This window comes from Coniosporium apollinis (assembly GCF_000281105.1).
Source record: "Coniosporium apollinis CBS 100218 chromosome Unknown supercont1.17, whole genome shotgun sequence".
Lineage (NCBI taxonomy): Eukaryota > Fungi > Ascomycota > Dothideomycetes > Coniosporium > Coniosporium apollinis.
In genome coordinates, this window is record NW_006913279.1 from 494,959 (window position 1) to 512,214 (window position 17,256).

The 17,256-nt window shown below is 55.9% G+C and overlaps 8 protein-coding genes across 8 annotated transcripts; 5 read left to right on the plus strand and 3 right to left on the minus strand.

Moving 5' to 3' along the window:
* Positions 1-95: 95 nt before the first annotated feature.
* On the plus strand, positions 96-1,474 carry W97_04132 (uncharacterized protein; the record flags this gene model as incomplete). Its single annotated transcript, XM_007782025.1, has 2 exons — positions 96-801; positions 951-1,474. 2 exons carry the CDS (start codon positions 96-98, stop codon positions 1,472-1,474), a joined length of 1,230 nt encoding a protein of 409 aa, XP_007780215.1.
* A 2,478-nt stretch (positions 1,475-3,952) lies between these two features.
* Positions 3,953-5,470, plus strand: W97_04133 (uncharacterized protein; the record flags this gene model as incomplete). Its single annotated transcript, XM_007782026.1, has 2 exons — positions 3,953-4,194; positions 4,255-5,470. 2 exons carry the CDS (start codon positions 3,953-3,955, stop codon positions 5,468-5,470), a joined length of 1,458 nt encoding a protein of 485 aa, XP_007780216.1.
* A 222-nt stretch (positions 5,471-5,692) lies between these two features.
* On the minus strand, positions 5,693-6,865 carry W97_04134 (uncharacterized protein; the record flags this gene model as incomplete). Its single annotated transcript, XM_007782027.1, has 1 exon — positions 5,693-6,865. The coding sequence occupies one exon, from the start codon at positions 6,863-6,865 to the stop codon at positions 5,693-5,695; it is 1,173 nt and encodes a 390-aa protein (XP_007780217.1).
* Positions 6,866-7,189: 324 nt separating this feature from the next.
* On the plus strand, positions 7,190-8,731 carry W97_04135 (uncharacterized protein; the record flags this gene model as incomplete). The annotated part of the gene is made up of 2 exons (XM_007782028.1): positions 7,190-7,543; positions 7,616-8,731. 2 exons carry the CDS (start codon positions 7,190-7,192, stop codon positions 8,729-8,731), a joined length of 1,470 nt encoding a protein of 489 aa, XP_007780218.1.
* Positions 8,732-9,293: 562 nt separating this feature from the next.
* W97_04136 (uncharacterized protein) lies at positions 9,294-10,336 on the minus strand (the record flags this gene model as incomplete). Its single annotated transcript, XM_007782029.1, has 3 exons — positions 9,294-9,634; positions 9,713-10,040; positions 10,193-10,336. The coding sequence occupies 3 exons, from the start codon at positions 10,334-10,336 to the stop codon at positions 9,294-9,296; spliced, it is 813 nt and encodes a 270-aa protein (XP_007780219.1).
* Positions 10,337-10,869: 533 nt separating this feature from the next.
* On the plus strand, positions 10,870-13,270 carry W97_04137 (uncharacterized protein; the record flags this gene model as incomplete). The annotated part of the gene is made up of 4 exons (XM_007782030.1): positions 10,870-11,670; positions 11,791-11,879; positions 12,140-12,832; positions 12,958-13,270. The coding sequence occupies 4 exons, from the start codon at positions 10,870-10,872 to the stop codon at positions 13,268-13,270; spliced, it is 1,896 nt and encodes a 631-aa protein (XP_007780220.1).
* Positions 13,271-15,270: 2,000 nt separating this feature from the next.
* On the minus strand, positions 15,271-16,203 carry W97_04138 (uncharacterized protein; the record flags this gene model as incomplete). Its single annotated transcript, XM_007782031.1, has 1 exon — positions 15,271-16,203. The coding sequence occupies one exon, from the start codon at positions 16,201-16,203 to the stop codon at positions 15,271-15,273; it is 933 nt and encodes a 310-aa protein (XP_007780221.1).
* Positions 16,204-16,563: 360 nt separating this feature from the next.
* Positions 16,564-16,729, plus strand: W97_04139 (uncharacterized protein; the record flags this gene model as incomplete). Its single annotated transcript, XM_007782032.1, has 1 exon — positions 16,564-16,729. A coding segment is annotated over one exon (166 nt), but the record flags the coding sequence as incomplete, so codon positions are not given.
* Between the last annotated feature and the right edge of the window lie 527 nt (positions 16,730-17,256).

Sequence of the window (17,256 nt, forward strand, 5' to 3'; positions counted from 1 at the left end):
TCGCCGTCTCTCCGCTCTCTATCTTGTCTGAGTCACTGTGTGTTCAATCACTCCTGCTGTACACTCTCACAGTGACCTGCCAAGCCACCGGCAAGATGGCTGAAGTCAATGTCTTCGAACAGGCATTTCAATCAACTCACGTTGCCACGGAGAGCCAGCTTCCTGTTTCCTCGCAAAGTACCCCATACACCCTGCTGAACGACCTTCAGTTCCTGGACGTCTTCCCTGAAGGCAACGCTTCGCTCATAATCATCCTACCAGACGGCGACACCTCGATCATTACCGGTTTGGATGTAGACATCATCAGCCAGCGATGCCCTTTACTGGCCTATTCCTTTGAGGACCGTGCGTATGGTCTCTCACAAGCCAGCATCGAAGCAAGCTCCAGAGGCCTAGTGGTTCACTTCCTCCAGTTCCTCTACCTCGGCGACTACAACGACCAAGGCCGGTTCGGATCAGAGCCATGTTCTCTTCTCAGACACGCAGAGCTCCTACGCATAGGGGAGATCTTCGAAGTCCCAGAACTACAGACTCTGGCTCGCACGAGTATCCTCCAAGACACGGAGGCATCCTGCAGCAGGCCGAGTCCCCCAGACGACCTCTGCTCGGCCATCAGCTTCATCTACGCTCAACTCTCTGATCAGCGATCGCTCATAGAGTCGATATTGCACTACTGTGTCTTCTGTTTCCTGTACCACAACCTTGGAAAGAACCCAGCCTTCAGACAGTTGGCGTTCGAACTGCGCCCGTTCTCCAACGATCTAATCCGGACGAGCTACTTTCGAGACTTTGAGGACGAGGGTAAGCAGTAATTCTCTCTGAAAGTCTGAACACGTTATGTTGGTCTGTTGCACCTTTGCCGGGAGCTCGTGGCTCTACTGTTGCCTCCGTTTGAATGCCCTTGACATCTGGCGAGGTGAGCTACCAAACAGTTGGCTGACTGTATTTAGGCGCAATGGACATTTTAAACCTCCCAATGCGCGAACCGAACCCCCTCTCGAACGCCCTCAACGAGCAAGCCGCACTCGGCGACTTCCTTTTCGATCTCTTCGCAGACAACCCACCCTTTGCGGAGGAGGATGCTCTAGCAAAGATGCGCAGAAAACGGATATCGGAACCAACATACACGCTCGTCCACCGACCACGACATGGGCTGCCGCGAGTTGCGCCGAGTGCATACAGTACTGAGACTGATACGGAGGGAAGCGAGACATCGACGTCGGAGGCGGAAGGATTCACGTTCGTTCGCCGACCGAAGGAAGACGTATTCGACGTCTCCGAAGGCGATGAACCTATGACGGACGTAGAGAGCGACTCTGAAGACGTGCGCAGCAGAACCCCGATACCGAGAAAAGATTTGTGGACTTCCACTGGCACGATAACCTCGCTGTGTGATGGGAATGGCGCAAACCAGGAGTCTGTCAAAGGGGGCGAAGAAGACAACCGCTCAGATTCCGAGTGGTGTGTGGTGTAGATTTGACAGTTTCTCGACGGAATCCACGGAGTCTATTTGGCAAGGCGTACAAAGGGCAGGAGTTTATCCAGTGGCTGGGATTCACGTGGGCGTTGGGACATTGAGGGAACTGTTGTGGACTTGGGAGGCTGGGCGTTACAGTGCTGAGGCTGCAACATCATGCTATAGATGCATTAACGTTAAATGAAGGGACTGCCAAAGCGATGTGCGGCTTTCTGTGTTGGGTGTGCTTCGATGAGACTCGGCTGGCCTAGTACTCAACACATGACCTGGCTAATCTCCCTGCTGGATAAGCTCACGGAGGCATTATTCTTTATGAAGTACCAGGTAGTACGTCTACAGCAACGCAATTCTACCATAGTTCTACAGTTACTATCGCCTCTACCACGCCGACATTTGACATCCTAGAGAATCCACTGCACGATTCAAAGCTTTACGTAGAAATCAGACTGCAATATGAGGAGCGCATTCCGTGCTCAAGTGATATGCGGAAAGTAGCTGGACCACGCAGGTACATTGTAGATGCCAACAGAAGGATTGGAGAGGGCTACGAAGCACTCGACGATCAGATATGCTCTTGCAAGGACCTAAACAAGCAGCACAGAAGTAAAGATAGCAAGTCTGCCATTCGGTCCGAACAGGAGAACCATCAGAACATAGGGCGGAGGAGCCTCGGCAATGAATCTGACGACGACCAGTCGAAACAGCAATCAAAGACGTTTTCAATGTAGTAGCGGTGGCTCCACCAAAACGCAAATAAGATATGATTGAGGTAGGGACGAAGCGGGATAAACCATCCTCAGTGATTGCCGAGCTACAGAGATACCAAGGACGGCGGAAAAGAAAGAGGAAATAAATAAAAATCATTTGGATGAGATTTTTCAAAACAACATAGAATCTCAGCAATGAAGTTACAGTTCCCGGCAGAACAGAGATACTCGTACGTCATGTGGTTCATGTTCGGCCTTTGTGATATGCTTTTGGAAGCAGAACTCAAATCGGCTCAGTACTTCCCTTGCCATCGCATACTGAACCCAAGCTGTATATGCAACCAACCCGGGCGCTAGAAGTGTAATAAAGAGTCATTTGACTTTGCGCCATAACTGGCGCTTCTTGTACCAGGGACGGCCCAGGTCCTCATACTCAGGGATGTTAAGATGAACAGCAGTCCAAACACAGAGCAGTGTCTTGAGGATGCAACTAGACAAGACTGAGAATGTACCTCGTTTGGTAGGCTCGGGCGTCCAAGAGACTGTATCTGTACCGTTACCGAAGATCGTTAACGTGATGCCGTAAGCACCCCCGTAAGGCTCTGGTGATAGTACAAGTAGATGAGACGAAGGCAAAAGACAAAATTGAGAGTTGATGCGCTAGAAGGAAAGGAAGCCATCTAGCAGATTTCAACTGTCTTAGACCTACCATCATACGCACGCCCTCAGGCAGCAGGCAGGCAACGCAATACCACAAGTAGGTCATTTGGGAAGCAAGAGTCGCTTCGTGCACAAGTTACAGCCAAAAGCTGTCATACCGCGTCTTCTTCCTGTAAAAGGTCTTGGCGCTGGCCGCAGACATCGTGCGGGCGCATATTTACACCAACTAGCTCTTCAGTCAGCAGCGTTGTAAAGGCGTTCGGATACAGCGCCAGCTTCAGCATCTTCGCCCTCAGACGGTGGCTGAATCATTTCAGTCCCTTGCCTTCAGCTCTTGAGCGGTTCTTAATTGCATACGGTGAGTCTTGCCGGCATCTCCTTGCCGTTCCGCTTTGAATAGAGATCAAAGCGATGTCTGGCTGGCACCTCTTAGCCCGCGCGAGGTTCAGCATGATACAGCAGCATATCCTTTAGTAGTGTACGTAGATGACTGGAGCTTGGAAAGGGAGGGAAGATGTAAGTCGGCTCGGCGTATGCTACGGCGTGTTGTGTGTGCGGTGCGCTTCTGATCCAGTGGGATATGGTGGCTACTCCCTGAGATGTAAAAGATTAGGAGGACCGCGTCGAAGTCAAGAAGCTGAATCCTGATAAGGTCCAGTCTATCGTGCCTGATATGAGAGCGGTACGGAGTACATGTCGACATCACGGCACATCGGCACCGGATGCAGTGACCAGATCTGAGGGGATCCGGCAGTTGTCTCCACTGCAGCAGATCTCCATGGGATTAGTGTTGAGCTAGAGGATGTGCTTTCCCAGCATAGATATCCGCAATGCTTCCTATGTCCAATTCGTTAGACCTTAGAAGCATGCTGCGTGAACTGCCTCGACGCTCTTGCTTGAGATGACAGACGACAAGCGCGGGAATCTTTCCGCGGCGGCTCAAGCCACACCATCATCTGCCGCCGAACCATCACCAGCATCGACATCGGCTTCCATAAACCACCAGCAAACGACCAGCTCCAAAACTCTTTGGCGCCGAGCATACGACATACTATCATGGACACCGCCGCGATGTCGCTGGGATACGGAGAAGCCGCCCGTGTTCTCAATGCCTCTAAACGTGCTCTTTGCGGTTGCTGGGGCATTCACGGTTGCGAATTTGTATTATAATCATCCTATTCTTAACATCCTAGCGGCCGACTTCAACGTTTCGTACGAAGATGTTGCTCAGATTCCCACGGTGATGCAAGCGGGCTATGCAGCGGGGCTGCTTTTCCTGTGTCCGCTGGGAGACCTGTTCAAGAGACGGGCTTTCGTGCTGCTGCTGGTTCTGTTCACCGCGACTATGTGGTAGGAGACAATTCCTGTCCAGAGCCTTATGATGTCGGTCGCTGACAATTTATACTCCAGGATCGGTCTCTGCATCACGAAATCCCTCGCCGTATTCACCGCCATCTCCTTCATAACCGCCATCACAACCGTGACACCCCAACTCATGCTCCCCCTAGTCGGCGACCTCGCACCTCCAAATAAGCGCGCTGCCGCCCTCTCGATCGTCGTCTCCGGCCTGATAATGGGCATTTTAATCGCGCGTCTCCTCTCCGGCATCCTCACAAACTACACCTCGTGGCGCAACGTCTACTGGCTCTCCCTCGGGCTGCAATACGCCATCTTCATCCTCCTCTGGCTCTTCATGCCCGACTACCCCTCCACCAACCCGGGCGGGCTGAACTACTTCAAGATGCTCTGGTCCATCCTCGTCATGGTGACCAAGCACCCAGTCCTCGTGCAAGCCTGCCTCATCTCCTTCTTCACCGCCGCAACCTTCACCAACTTCTGGACGACCCTGACGTTTCTGTTAGCCGGGGAGCCGTATAACTACAGCTCCCTGGTAATCGGCCTCTTCGCCCTCATCGGCATCGCCTCAATGCTCCTGTCCCCCGTCTACGCGCGCACCATCACAGACCGCTTCGTCCCGCTCTTCAGCACCGTCATCGGCGAGCTCATGGTGCTGACCGGCGTCGTCGTCGGGACCTACACCGGCACCTTCACCGTCGCGGGCCCCATCCTCCAGGCCTTCTTGAACGATCTGGGGATGCAGTCTGCGCAGATCGCGAACAGGAGCAGCATCTATGCCATCGAGCCCAAGGCGCGCAACAGAGTCAACACGGCGTTCATGCTCTTCACGTTCTGTGGCCAGCTGACGGGCACCGCGGCGGGGAATTCGCTGTATGCACGCGGCGGCTGGATTAGGAGTGGGAGTGCGAGCGTGGGGTTTATCGGGGCGGCGCTGCTGGTGTGTGCGGTTCGGGGGCCGTGGGAGACGGGCTGGGTCGGGTGGTCCGGGGGGTGGTCGATTCGGAAGAAGGATCCGAATTCGTCGGATGGGAGGACGGCGGAGGGGCCCGAGAGGCAGGAGCAGAATGGGGCGGATGTGGAGAAGGGGGTTGCGGAGGAGATTGGGGAGGAATTGGCGGCCGAGGAGGGGAAGAACCCGCTTAGGCGGATCAGAGACGAGGAGACAAAAGAGGTAGAGAAGAGTTCGTCCGGATCCGAGATTAGTAAGTCTACGGAGAGCCTGAACACTGCGGGCGACATAAGACCAGTGAGTGCGCCGAAGCCGTAGCTGCCTGCGCCGAAAGGTCGTTGTGTTCCTACAGCGCTGTTTCGTCGCAGTTGGTTATATTTTCTGTGAGTTTTTCGCATCTAGCGCCGGCGCGTTGGGATCCAGGGCATTCGGGCTGCATAGAGGGCATAGACAGCATTGGCGCAACGGAGCGCGATTACAAAGATATATATATACGGTGTCTTACTTTCCCGTCTCTATACACACACACTCACACCCCACCTACCCCTCCTCCCCAACAACCTTAGCATGCCTAAAATACTTCATCCCCACCCACGCAACCACGACCCACACCCACGCCATAACCCCCGTCATCACAATCAGCGCGGGATAGTACCCGACAATCGGCAGCGTCGGGTCGTCCTCGAGTTCCGGCGGTGCGTAGGGCGTCTCCCCGACGTCCCACGCCCAGCTCCAGACTCCGAGACACGAGCCCATGCCCACGACGAAGATGAGCCAGGTGCAGAGCAGCAGCAGCCAGCCATAGCGCTCGGTTTCTGCGTTGTCCTCGTCGGAGGAGGGGGTGGGCAGGGGGAGGAGCACGGACTGGGAGAGGGGGGAGGTGGCGCGCGCGGAGGTGGAGGGTTTGCTGCGGCGGCGGGGTGGGATGGTGGCGTTGGCGGTGCCGGCGGTGGTGGTGGTTGGTGCTGTTGTTGCTGCTGAGGGGTCGTGGTGGCGGTAGGGCGAGGAGTCGGACTCGTCGGTTGTAGAGACGTAGGGGTGTGCATTTGGGCTGATGGCGACGGGCGAGGCAAGTATTGGTCTCACTGGCGCGTGCGTTTCGGCGCTCTGCGGAGAATCTCGTGGCGAAATGCTGCCGGCTGCGTGGTGCGAGTGCTTCGGAGCTGGCGCGAAGAGAGTGATGCCGCCCTCAGCTGAAGAAGCCGCGGACGGGTTCTCGTAGCTGAAGCGCCGCCGGGGGGTGCGATCCTCTGGGGTTGTGGGGCTGCTGCCAGGTATATTTCGCTGATGGTCTGTAGAGGCGTGGAGACTTCGCGGTGGGCTCTTTCGAGGCGCGTCGCTGCGTTCGCGCAGCTTGCCCGTTCCCAGCATGGCAGCCTTGCGCAGCGAGTCTTTCCGCCGGCGCACTTTGTCTTCGCTCATGGCGGTGGCCATTGCGCCGCCTCTCTTCGTTGTGGATGGGGCATCGCGTTCGGTGTTGTTGCGCTCGGCGTCCCTGGTCTTGGAGATTGAGGGTAGCGATGGTAGCTCTTCGAAAGATGTCCGCAGGAACGCCAGCTTGGACAGGATGCTGCCGGACAGGCTTCGTTTGTGTCCGGTTCCTGCAGGCGCGCTGCTGCCGCCTTCCGGCTGTACGTGGCCGTTGGCAAGATGATCGGTGCTACGGTGGGCGCCAGCGCTGCCTTTTGGGGAGGTGGCAGATCCATTTTCCATGCTCTTTGTCTGGCAAGTCCATCCGCGACCGCTCCTCCTCCAACAATGGCCGAAGGGTGGTTATGTTCCCGGCATTGCGCTTCTTTGTTTCGGAGAGGTGAAGCTGAGCAGGGGAGGGATGGCTGACGCGCGTTTCAGATCGCCGGCAGCTGCAGGGCCCAGCCGAAGTCACGACACAGCTCGGGGGTGCGATCTGCGCCTTACGGTAGGGCAATTGTTTAAATCTCAGGAGGCTACATACCAAACTGTCTACAAGATGATATAGCACAGCCAGCTCGCTATAGCAAGCGCTCAAGCAAAGACAAGCCGATATCTCCCTCGCCAATGGCACCGGCCATGCCTCTCCCAATCCCACCCCGCACACCCACTCCACCTCCTGACGACGCAGACCAGCCCGTAGGCCTGGGAGTTGCGGGTGCGCCGCACTCTTACAACCCAGATGCCCTCTCGCCCACCTCCGCGACCTTCCCGTCTCGAGGATTCGGCTCTCTAGCAGATCCAACACCCCCGTTGAGCGCGCGGAGCCCCCTCAGTTCCGCCGGCCTCGACTCTCCCTACGGCTTCCTCAGCGATGTCGTTGACAGCGCAACACCGGTCAGCGGCTCTGAGAATGGCAGGAACCCGTTCAATTTCCAGACGCAGCAGTACACGCTTGGTGGGAAGTCTCCCGCGAAATCAGTATGTCTCCCGCAGTGTCAAGCCGAGCAAAGACAGTCGCATCTCCATATATCAGTCACTAACGCCTCACAGTCCCAAGACGCAGCCCTCGGCCGCCGCCGCGGCCACAAATACAAACACAGCAGCATCTCGCACCAAATCTTCCTCGAGCCCGCTCCACGCCCGCCCCTCCAACTCCCCGCCTCGCTCCCGATCCCGACCTTCAAAGAGTTCCGGCACTCGATGACTGCGGACCAAAAATACCGCGCCCTGTGGTGCTTCGGCCACCTGCTCGTGGCCGGCTACGTGCAAGCCTGCGCGCACGGCTCCATGGCCATGACGGCGCTGTCGCACCTCCTCTTCTACGACACCATCGGCGCCTTCGTGTGCGTGGCCGTGGACGTCGGGGGCAACTTCGAGGTCTGGAAACGGAGCACAATCAAACACCCCTTTGGGCTGCAGCGCGCCGAGGTGCTGGCGGGGATGGCGATGGCCGTCACGCTGCTGTTCATGGGGCTGGACCTCCTGTCCCATGGACTGCAGCACGCGCTCGAGAACTCGGGCGGGCATGAGAGCCATCACCCGGACTCGGATACACACCATGAGCGCATCTCGCCTGGGGAGGTGGATGTCGCGGCGCTGGCGGCTATCGTCTCGACGCTCGTCTCGGCGCTGCTGCTCAAGAACCATGCGCGTATGGGGAAGGTGCTGAGGCTTGCGCCGATCGCGGCACTGCCCTCTGTGTTGAGTAACCCGAGCCATTTCCTCACGCTCTCGTGCTCGGCGCTGCTGTTATTGCTGCCGTTGCTGAGCGTGCAGAGCTACGTCTGGCTCGACCGCCTCCTCGCCTTCTCCATTGCCGCGTGCATGGTTGGGCTGGGGTGGCGGCTTGGTTGGACGCTGGGGAGGATGCTCATGATGTCGTATACCTCTCCTTCGTCCTCTGCATCGGGTGTCGAAGCCGTGCTGGCGGAGCTGCGCGCTGACCCGGCTGTCGCGGAGCTCGAGGAGGCCAAGTTCTGGCAGGTGCACTATGGGCTGTGCCAGGCGAATCTGAGGGTCAGGTGTCGTGGCGCGGGAGACGAGGAGGCCGGGCGGCTGAGGGAGAGGATCGCGAGTTTGGTGCGGAACAGGCTCGGCGGGGCGTATGGGGGTGGGTTGGGGGTTAGGTGGGAGGTTAGTACGCAGTTGAGTTTGGAGATGGAGTAGAGAATGTGGGGGCGTTTAGATCAGGGGTTGGATGCTCCGTTTCGCTGAAATGTTGTCATGAGAACACGGTTCTGGCTGTTTCGCTGTGTGGAACCATAGGGACGAGTGGGGTTTGGAGAATTGACAGTTCGCACATGGATTCGCGAAGAAACTCGATAGAGCGTCTAGAGAAAAACCAAAAACTAAAGACGTAAGTACCATGTCCTCGCTCTTCATGGACTGTAGCTTGCTGATAACGATAAGTGAAAGCGAAAACGTTACTGAGGTTTCCACGTATCCTACGCTTCATTCGATTCCGCTGGATAAGGCGAACGGATATCAAAAAGGCGCCACTATTTCGAGGCCCGACCGCAATATTGTTGGAAGTACTCTCCTGTTCTGACGATCCCTAGCGACCGTACATCGTCAGAGATCGCAGCTACTCAAAAGACTCAGCACAAAACATTGAGCAAGAATTCCCGCCCATATGTGACCACACTCCAAGCAAACGCCAGTTCCATGCACAGTAGCCAGCCCAACAACGCCCTTCGCTAGATGCTTTTGATGACGGAGCCCCGCTGCTCTAGAAATCTCCATACTCGTCCCCTCCACCTCCTCCGTCGTCCCCGTAGTCATCGTCGTCACCACCGTCGAAGTATTGCTCGGCGTTGTAATCGTCGTTGTCGTCCTCGTCGTCCTCGCTAAATGCGTCGTCCTTATCCTGCTCGTTTTGGTTTTCCTCGTCTTCGGAGCCTTTCTCCTCCTCGTCGCCTTCATTTGCGACGTCCGGGTCCTCGAACTCATCGAGCTTGCGCAGCCGGTTCGAGTTCGTGATCTGGAGGAGCTTCTTCTTGGGCTTCGCCGTTTTGCCGGCCTGGAGGGGGTCGAGCGTCGCGTGGAGCTCTTCGGGGAAGAAGCGCTTGACTGCCCATCACGAGTCCTCGGATTAGCCCATATCCCTTCCGCCCTTCCTGCGCCAAGTTCTTCACGCGCGAGCCTCACCATACGGCCTCATATCCAGCCGTGGAATCTTCCGCCGCTGCTTCTTGTACTTCTGCGTGAAGGTCGGCATGCCCTCGAACGGATCGAATGTCGCCGCCGCTGCCGCCGCCGCCAAAGGCGCTGATGACCCGGTCTTCCCTACCCGCACATTGTCGCCTAGAACAGTGTAGAGCGGTCCCTCGTGGATGCGCTCGCGCAGTGCGCGGTAGTGTGCGACTTGGATGCGCTCGAGGCGCCTGGGAGGCTTGGCGATTGGCGGGGGGATTTGCTGGTCGTGGGTCAGTCGGCGGTGGTACTCGAAGTAGGCCGGGCGCTCCATTGCGCGGGACTAGGAGCTGTAGGTAGTGCAGGTCGAGGAGATGGTGGATGCGCAAGACTCGATTGAAGGAATGCGGCTGAAGCTGGAGCTGCAGCGAGCTTGTGATTGGGATCGTCGCTGTTGCAGCCAAGTTTCTCGGCGTTGAGATGAGCTTCACTCACTGGAAACAGCTCCGACGGCTTCGTCTCAACCTTCAGATCTGGATCGTATTCCCAAGGCACGTCCTGGCCTCCAATCTTCCCGCGGCCGAATCCTCCTCCTCCTCCGCCGCCGCCGCGGAATCCGCCTCGCCCGCCTCGTGACATTGTGAGCGCACGAGCGGGCTGCTGCTGTGCTACCGGTGGATTGAGTGTAGAGGTCGGCTGTAAGGATACAGCGGACGTGGAGTCGAGGGCAGAGAGAGCATGGTCGACGAGTCGAGAGAGGCGAGGAAGCTGAAGTGCGGTGGGAATGGAAATCTGGTCATGGCGGTGGGCCGAGTCAAAAGACAATAGCGGACTTTTTCAATGGTGGGGCACGAGCCGGAAGCCCCACTGCCATCGTCACCGCCTGTCAGGCACCGCGCGTGAACTGAAGCCGCGTCTCAAAGCTGATACTGCATCTTTCTCGTTTACTAGAAGGGCATCAACAGAGACAACTGCCTGGTATGGACCGTAGCGTGTTGGCCGTAGGATGTCACTCATTCTGTGGCAAAGGAAGCAATCCACGTCCAGCAAACAGCAAACCTAGGAATCTGACGTGCCACGAGCACCACCATCCAGTATCAACCTCTGCTGGATAGCTACAGAGCTATAAGATAGACACCCTTTGCCGCCTCCTCTGGCAGCACTCGACCAACATGGCGGACCCAGCAGCTCTGGTGGAGAAGCTCCATGCCCATCTTGACCAAGTCTACAACGACCCGAGCATCCCTCTGGACCTCAGGTTGCTAGATGAGTGCGAGTACTATCTTCCAAGCCGAATCACACCAGAAACATCTCAATCTCTAGTCCTGCATTTCTCTCAGCTTCTCTCAACTCTACAGCAAGATCCGTCCCCGGCCATCCGAGTCCTGTTGAAGCTTCTCGAGTCAGTCCCTTTCTCCACCATCCTCGCCCTCGAGCCGCCTGTCGATTTTACCGCCGGCTTAAATGTGCAAGCTCGACCCTTCAACCTCCTGATGCTCTCGCTGCTGGAGAAGGCCACTCTGCGCGCCAGCGATGCGGCAATCCTCGCTGGTATGCCCGAGGTCGTCTTCGCTCTAATCAACCTATGGCTCTGCACCGAGGACACAGGGATCGCCGAGAGAGCAAGCGCGGTCCTTCTGGGCCTGCTCAAAGCTGATCACCAAGACTCGAAGGATGCTATAGGTGCGTCTGGGCAGGGCGTGATGTGGAGAAGACTGTTTGGAGATCGAGATGTCTATGACCTCGTATTCTCTGTCTGCGACTTCGGAACACAACCGGCCGGTCAGCGGCTTACCAAGCGCCAGAAATCTCTGGCACAAGCGCGACTGCTTGAGTGGATACCGGAGGCGGGTGCAATAGATCTGGACGTGCTCGCGACCAGTCATAATGCCGATGTCGAGGCTGCCCACGGGCTCAAAAGGGGTTCGCGAGGCCTGGTAGAGTTCGCCGCCGTGCACATGGTGGACTACGATGTGAGTCGCCAGAGCGTCTGTATAGTTAGGTGCCAAACCACACAAGTCTTGTTCTTACTATCATCAACAAGTCGTGGAACGGATTCAGTGCTCAAGACTAACTAATCTATTTGCTTGAAGGATGACGTTTTGATGCACATCAGCCTAATCAACTTTTACACTGAGTTGATCAGCTGTACTGGTGGCGAGGGATCAAATAGGAGCCAACGGTAAGTGTTTTAGATCTCTTCGTAAAGTTCGCAGTAGGCTTTTTGCAGGAATGGTATTTCGATACCGGCGGGGCTCGCTTCAATTATATCTCTAAACACTCTCAGCAGCATAGTGTTAGCTTTGGATCACTACCGTGCGGACCTGCGGATAGATGGCTTAAATGCTCTTTTTCTTCCCAAAGAGTGGATATGGCTCCGAACAGCTACAGAGCAACAACAATCACGAGATCTATTGGGAGTATCTGCTAACGAAACTATAGTCAGTCTCGATCATTCGATCCTCTAGGTTTCTTGATAGAGAAAGGTCTACACCAACGGACGGCAGCCTTGTATCTAGACCCCGACAACGACCGCCACAGCTCCCTGGATATCAGCTTCCTATACGGCCCCTCCGCCCACTACCTTGCCACCTACGCGTCATTGTATCCCGCAACACTCGCCCGAACGAACGACCTCGATCGCGTACTGTCCCGGCTGCGCACAGTACTCCACCTTTCTCGTAGCCGAGGGACGCGTGCAGAGTCGCCCAAGCACGATCTCCACGTTCTCTCAATGCTTCCCCGATCACATCTCGTACCCGATCAACAGGGCGTCCCAGACTGGAGCGCTAGCCCGCTGTCCCTCATTCCTTCTAGCCCGACTTTCGCTGACGCGCTCAACACGCTAGCGACAGTCTTCCACGGTCCACCTGCGAGGGTGGTGGAGTTTCCTGCGCCCGCAGATCCGACATCCACGCCCGACAATGGGCGCGCAGAAGCGGAGAAGTCGGCGGCGCGGGCGCTGTACCTCCACTACGTGGCGCACAACTCTGCACTATGGAGCGACGTCGTCCGGCACGCCGAGACAGTAGCGTTGAAGGAGCTGGCGCTGCCGGCTATCGGGCTGATCACTGCGGTCGCCACGGCGAACTGGTCTGACGCTGGGGACGAGGAGCTCCGTGCTTCGTTACGGGTGTAAGTACATCCGACCTCATCGCTCTCTCCTTTCCGCACAGGCCGCCCGGCACGCTTACGGCTCCCGCCTTCCCCTCCTAAATTTCTTCACAACACAAACACCCCAGCTAACCCCACCTCTCCAGCTCATCCCCTCTGCCCAAAACCGGCCTCCAGGCCCTCCTCGCACCCCCGGCCCTCCCACACGTCCTACCTTACCTCCTGCGCCCTGCGCAGACGTTCTCGAACCTTGTCGGCGGCCGTGGGGATGCCGAGTCAGCCGCGTACAAGATCGCCGTCGCGAAGTTCGACGCGCTGCTTGCGCTGGGCCGGCGTGTGGAAGAGGCGGGCGATGAGGTTCCGCCGCAGATCGCTGCGGCTGTGAGGGAGAGGATTCGGGAGGGCGCGTGGGGGAGTAGGGAGGAAGTTGGGGGGAGGATTGCTACATTGGAGATGTAGGGGGTTGGACAGAGGACGAAGGGAGGAGTACGGCTTGCGAGGAAGGCGAAGGGATGGTGCGATGGGTAGATAGCAAGAACGGGGCCAGACGGTTGAGGATACGCGAGCGGTGATTGTGCACGAGGGCTCGCGAAAAATGCACGGTGATGAGACCTATTGTCTATCTAAACAACGAGCTACACCGTGACACTACTTAAGACCACTTCCCGTTCTTGCTTTGCGGACTCCACTGCGCCGGCCAACTCCGGCTCAGACCTTCCTTCGCCTTGCAAAAACACGCACGCTGCGGCTCAGGCGTCTGCTCGGTCGCTGGCTGATGCTCTGCAACAGACTCCACTCGACAATGGTATTTACAATGCTGCAACGCGTTTTCAAGGTTGTGCTCTACCCACCGCTGCGTGAAACCCATATGCTCGACTGCATCGCCGAAATCGAAGAACAATTCCTGGCCTCGTTGGTCCGTGAGCACGACCCCAGAGTCTGTTCGAGGCCCTGGAGGAATCCCGGGGAGGAGCACTGCCGGGATGCCGGCGATGGCGTTCCTGCGAGAGCGGTGTTGCGCAATTCTTAGGCCGTGGAGGAAGAAACGGTTTTCATCTATATCTGTATGGCTGCTCGAGGCCTCGCCTGACTCACCGATGTCGTAGGGATCCAGAGCTGGCTGAATGCTAGCCTGGGCATGACTGTCGAAGGTCTGAACGACAGGACTGCATGGTGGCGAACCGGCTGCGTAAGATACTGGGAGACGGTCTGGTGGAAAGAAAGGCCATCTGCTGGAGAGTTGCTCGTCTGGGTCAGGCCCGGGCGGGGAGACTGGAGAGGTGCTATCACGGGTTGTTGGATCGAAGACCAGAGGCGATACAAGCGGCTCATCAGACTCATCAGCCTTCGCTTCTTGCGACAGTGGAGATGGGTGGCGGAAGTCTTCGCTAGGTGGAGGATGCACCTGGACTTTGTTTGCCCAACGCAGGTGACCTTGTCGATCATTGAATGAGGTGCTGATGAAGGCGGTTCTGAGTCGTGGCAACAATGACGGATCTTTTCGGCCTGGACGATTGAATACCATCTGCGCTGGCGCAGACTTACTCAGAACTGCTCCCGAATACGAACCCATGGCCGGTTTGGAGGTGAATGGATGGTAAACTCCACCTTCAGAGCCAGCTGGTCGTTGTGGCCGACCTGTTTCTGCTGAATCTGCTGTAGCTATATGAAAACAAGGCGAGCTTTGCGCTGGTACATAGTGCCTGCCTTCATGCTGTGTGAAGTTCGGACACTCCTGCTGATGCGCTGTAGCCTTTACCATTACGGCTAAGTGAAATAGCAGTCTGAGTTCACTAACGACGTGGAAGCAAACGGCAGCGAAGCGCGACGACTTATGTACCATAAGCCACCCGGCGGACAGCAAACCCCACAAAGGTGCATTGTGAATGTGAGACTGAACGGGATGAGAGACTTCGCGACACTTCAGAGCGTACAATAGATGTCTCAGATGGAAACTGCGAGAGAGCACAGAACAACATCATCGCTAGAGATTTCAAGCACCATCAGTTTGGGTTTGATATGAGGGGATAAAGGATGCCTGGCTACCATCGGAGAATTTTGATTTTGTAATTGAACAGCGTAGTGTTCTCGCAACACGCCATGCTCTCAGCTGCGCTGCTAGCTCTGAGTTGCAATACCATTCGAACCCATGCGGGATGTAAGCTCGATCATGAGGGTTGATACCGGCAGACCGTCGGATGCAAGATCCTACGAATGACACGGAGCAAGGACTCCGCTGTTGAATGTTCGGACGCCTACATCCAGCGCGCAGTGTTCCTGAAGCACGCGCATTGAGAGCGAGTAGGATTGATTGAGCTCTGCAAGCTTGTCGTGTGATCGAGGCGTACCTCCAGACTGGGATTCCTCGGTCGTCGACTGGTAGGGCTCGTCGTGGGGAACAGGGACGGAAGCTTGTCACTCCGTGCTTTTCCTTCAGAGGTTAAAGAGCCGTCACAAATTCATCCTCGACCATTCAGCAAGCTCCTCCTCTCCAGCTCGCCCTCAATCTCCTCAACAGTCAGCGGCACCTTCCTCTTGCCCCACTTCCGCTTCTCCTCCGCAGCAAACCCCTCCATACTCCTCATCGCAACAACCAAAAATCCCAACTCTTCTCTATCCGTGTCAAAGACTTCCCACCACTCCTCATCCGGCAATTTGACGCCTAGTTCCCTCGCGGCTAGATAGATAGATGCAGTAGCCAAGGCATACGGCTGATGTGTAAGATAGACCAGCTGCGGGCTAAGCAGTAACGTATTCAGTTGCGCAAAGGCCCGCTTAGCAAGATCCTGGCTCTCAGGGTGACTGAACACATCGAGCGTCTGCAGATAGTTGATACACAGCGTGTAGGGGAGAGCAACGTGCGTCTGAAAGCCGAGCACTCGAAGAATGAGCGCTTCTGTTCTCAGCAGCAAGGTCCTTTGAGCGTGGTAGGTGCCTTCAGTGAGATAGTACGACTCAGGGTCTTTTTCCTCGTCGAATTCTGACGCGTCGACGAAGGTTGAGGGGAAGGAGTCTAGATAGGCGTAGACGTTGAGCACACTGCGAGGTGATCTTGGGGTTGAAGATAGTTTCGCCATCAGATATAATGATCCAGCGGATATATCCTGTGTCGTATGAGCCTCGATTATGCTGACCAGGGCCACGGGGTTTCTTACTTTAGCCCCGTACTCCTTCAGACTGCCACCTTCAGGCCCTACGAAGAATCGCGTGAATATCACGATGGCTTGGGCTATGATGTCTTGAGGAAGCCGCAACAGTATGCCTGCAGCTTGAGTCAAACGCGCGCCCGCAAATCGGATGGAGTTCTCTAGGTCAGCGGGTACACCATCAAGTTGGGATCCAGATTGTGAGAGCTGGTCCACGGTAGCTAAAGGGTTGACCAGGATTGACATGTTTGCTGCTGCGATTGGTGCCATTCACGACATGCACGATTCAATCTGACATTGTGATGGAAGTGTTATTGAGTTTTGATTTGAACGGCGTGACCCAGAAGTTGAGGTCGAACGGCTTCAGCTCGGCAACATCCGAAGATAGTTTCAGAGGTTCAACCGTGAGCAGTATAGAACACACTCATGTATATCTTTTACGTCTAGAGGTGTCTTGGTTCAAATTCGCAACTGCACAAAGAGATTTCTGCTCAAAAGCATTGGGCAAGCCTGGCACCTTCGATACTCTCCCGAATCGCTAGTCTTAAAGACCAAACCGGCCATTTAGGAAACACGTTCAGGTTCATTAAGTCGATGATCTACAAGATGATCCGCCAGCTGGCGGACTTTGATCCAAACTATCGCGGACTTGTCGAAATCACTCTTGACGACTATGCCATGGAGGCTACAGGGCGAATCTTATTCGAGGACATCCAGCGGGATGGCAGGTTCAACACCAATCCAGCGTTTATCAACGCGCTCTCGCAGCTTGGTGGGTCGCTAGAAACTTGTATAGTTTTTTTAACGTTGGTAGACACGATAAGTCTTAGCATAACTTCACTTTACAACACCCTTATATATTTCGTACACACTATATATATATATATCACTCATACCCTACTACACTACCACCACCACCACCACCACCACCACTATCGCCGCTTTGCCTCCGCACCGCTGCCAACCTCCGCCGACCATTTCGTCCGCTGAGAACCAAGACATTTATCCGGGGACGAATGTCTCGACCATACAGTATCTGTAGTACGATCTCACGTTGCCGCGATGCCCTGAAACTGTCCAAATAATCGTCAGATCTCTCTTAAAGGGTGCTATTGACAATTCGACAAGTTATTTATTGTCTGTAGCAAGAGCAAATGTGTACTTGGGCAAGTCGAATGTGTTCTGCTTGATATTGAACCATTTCCACACTCCGCTCTGGGCTGCCAGCCAGAATAAAAACCTCAAGATACGTATGCCAGTATAAGTTTCGGGAATAGCCAGCTTTGCCACAAGTCCTCC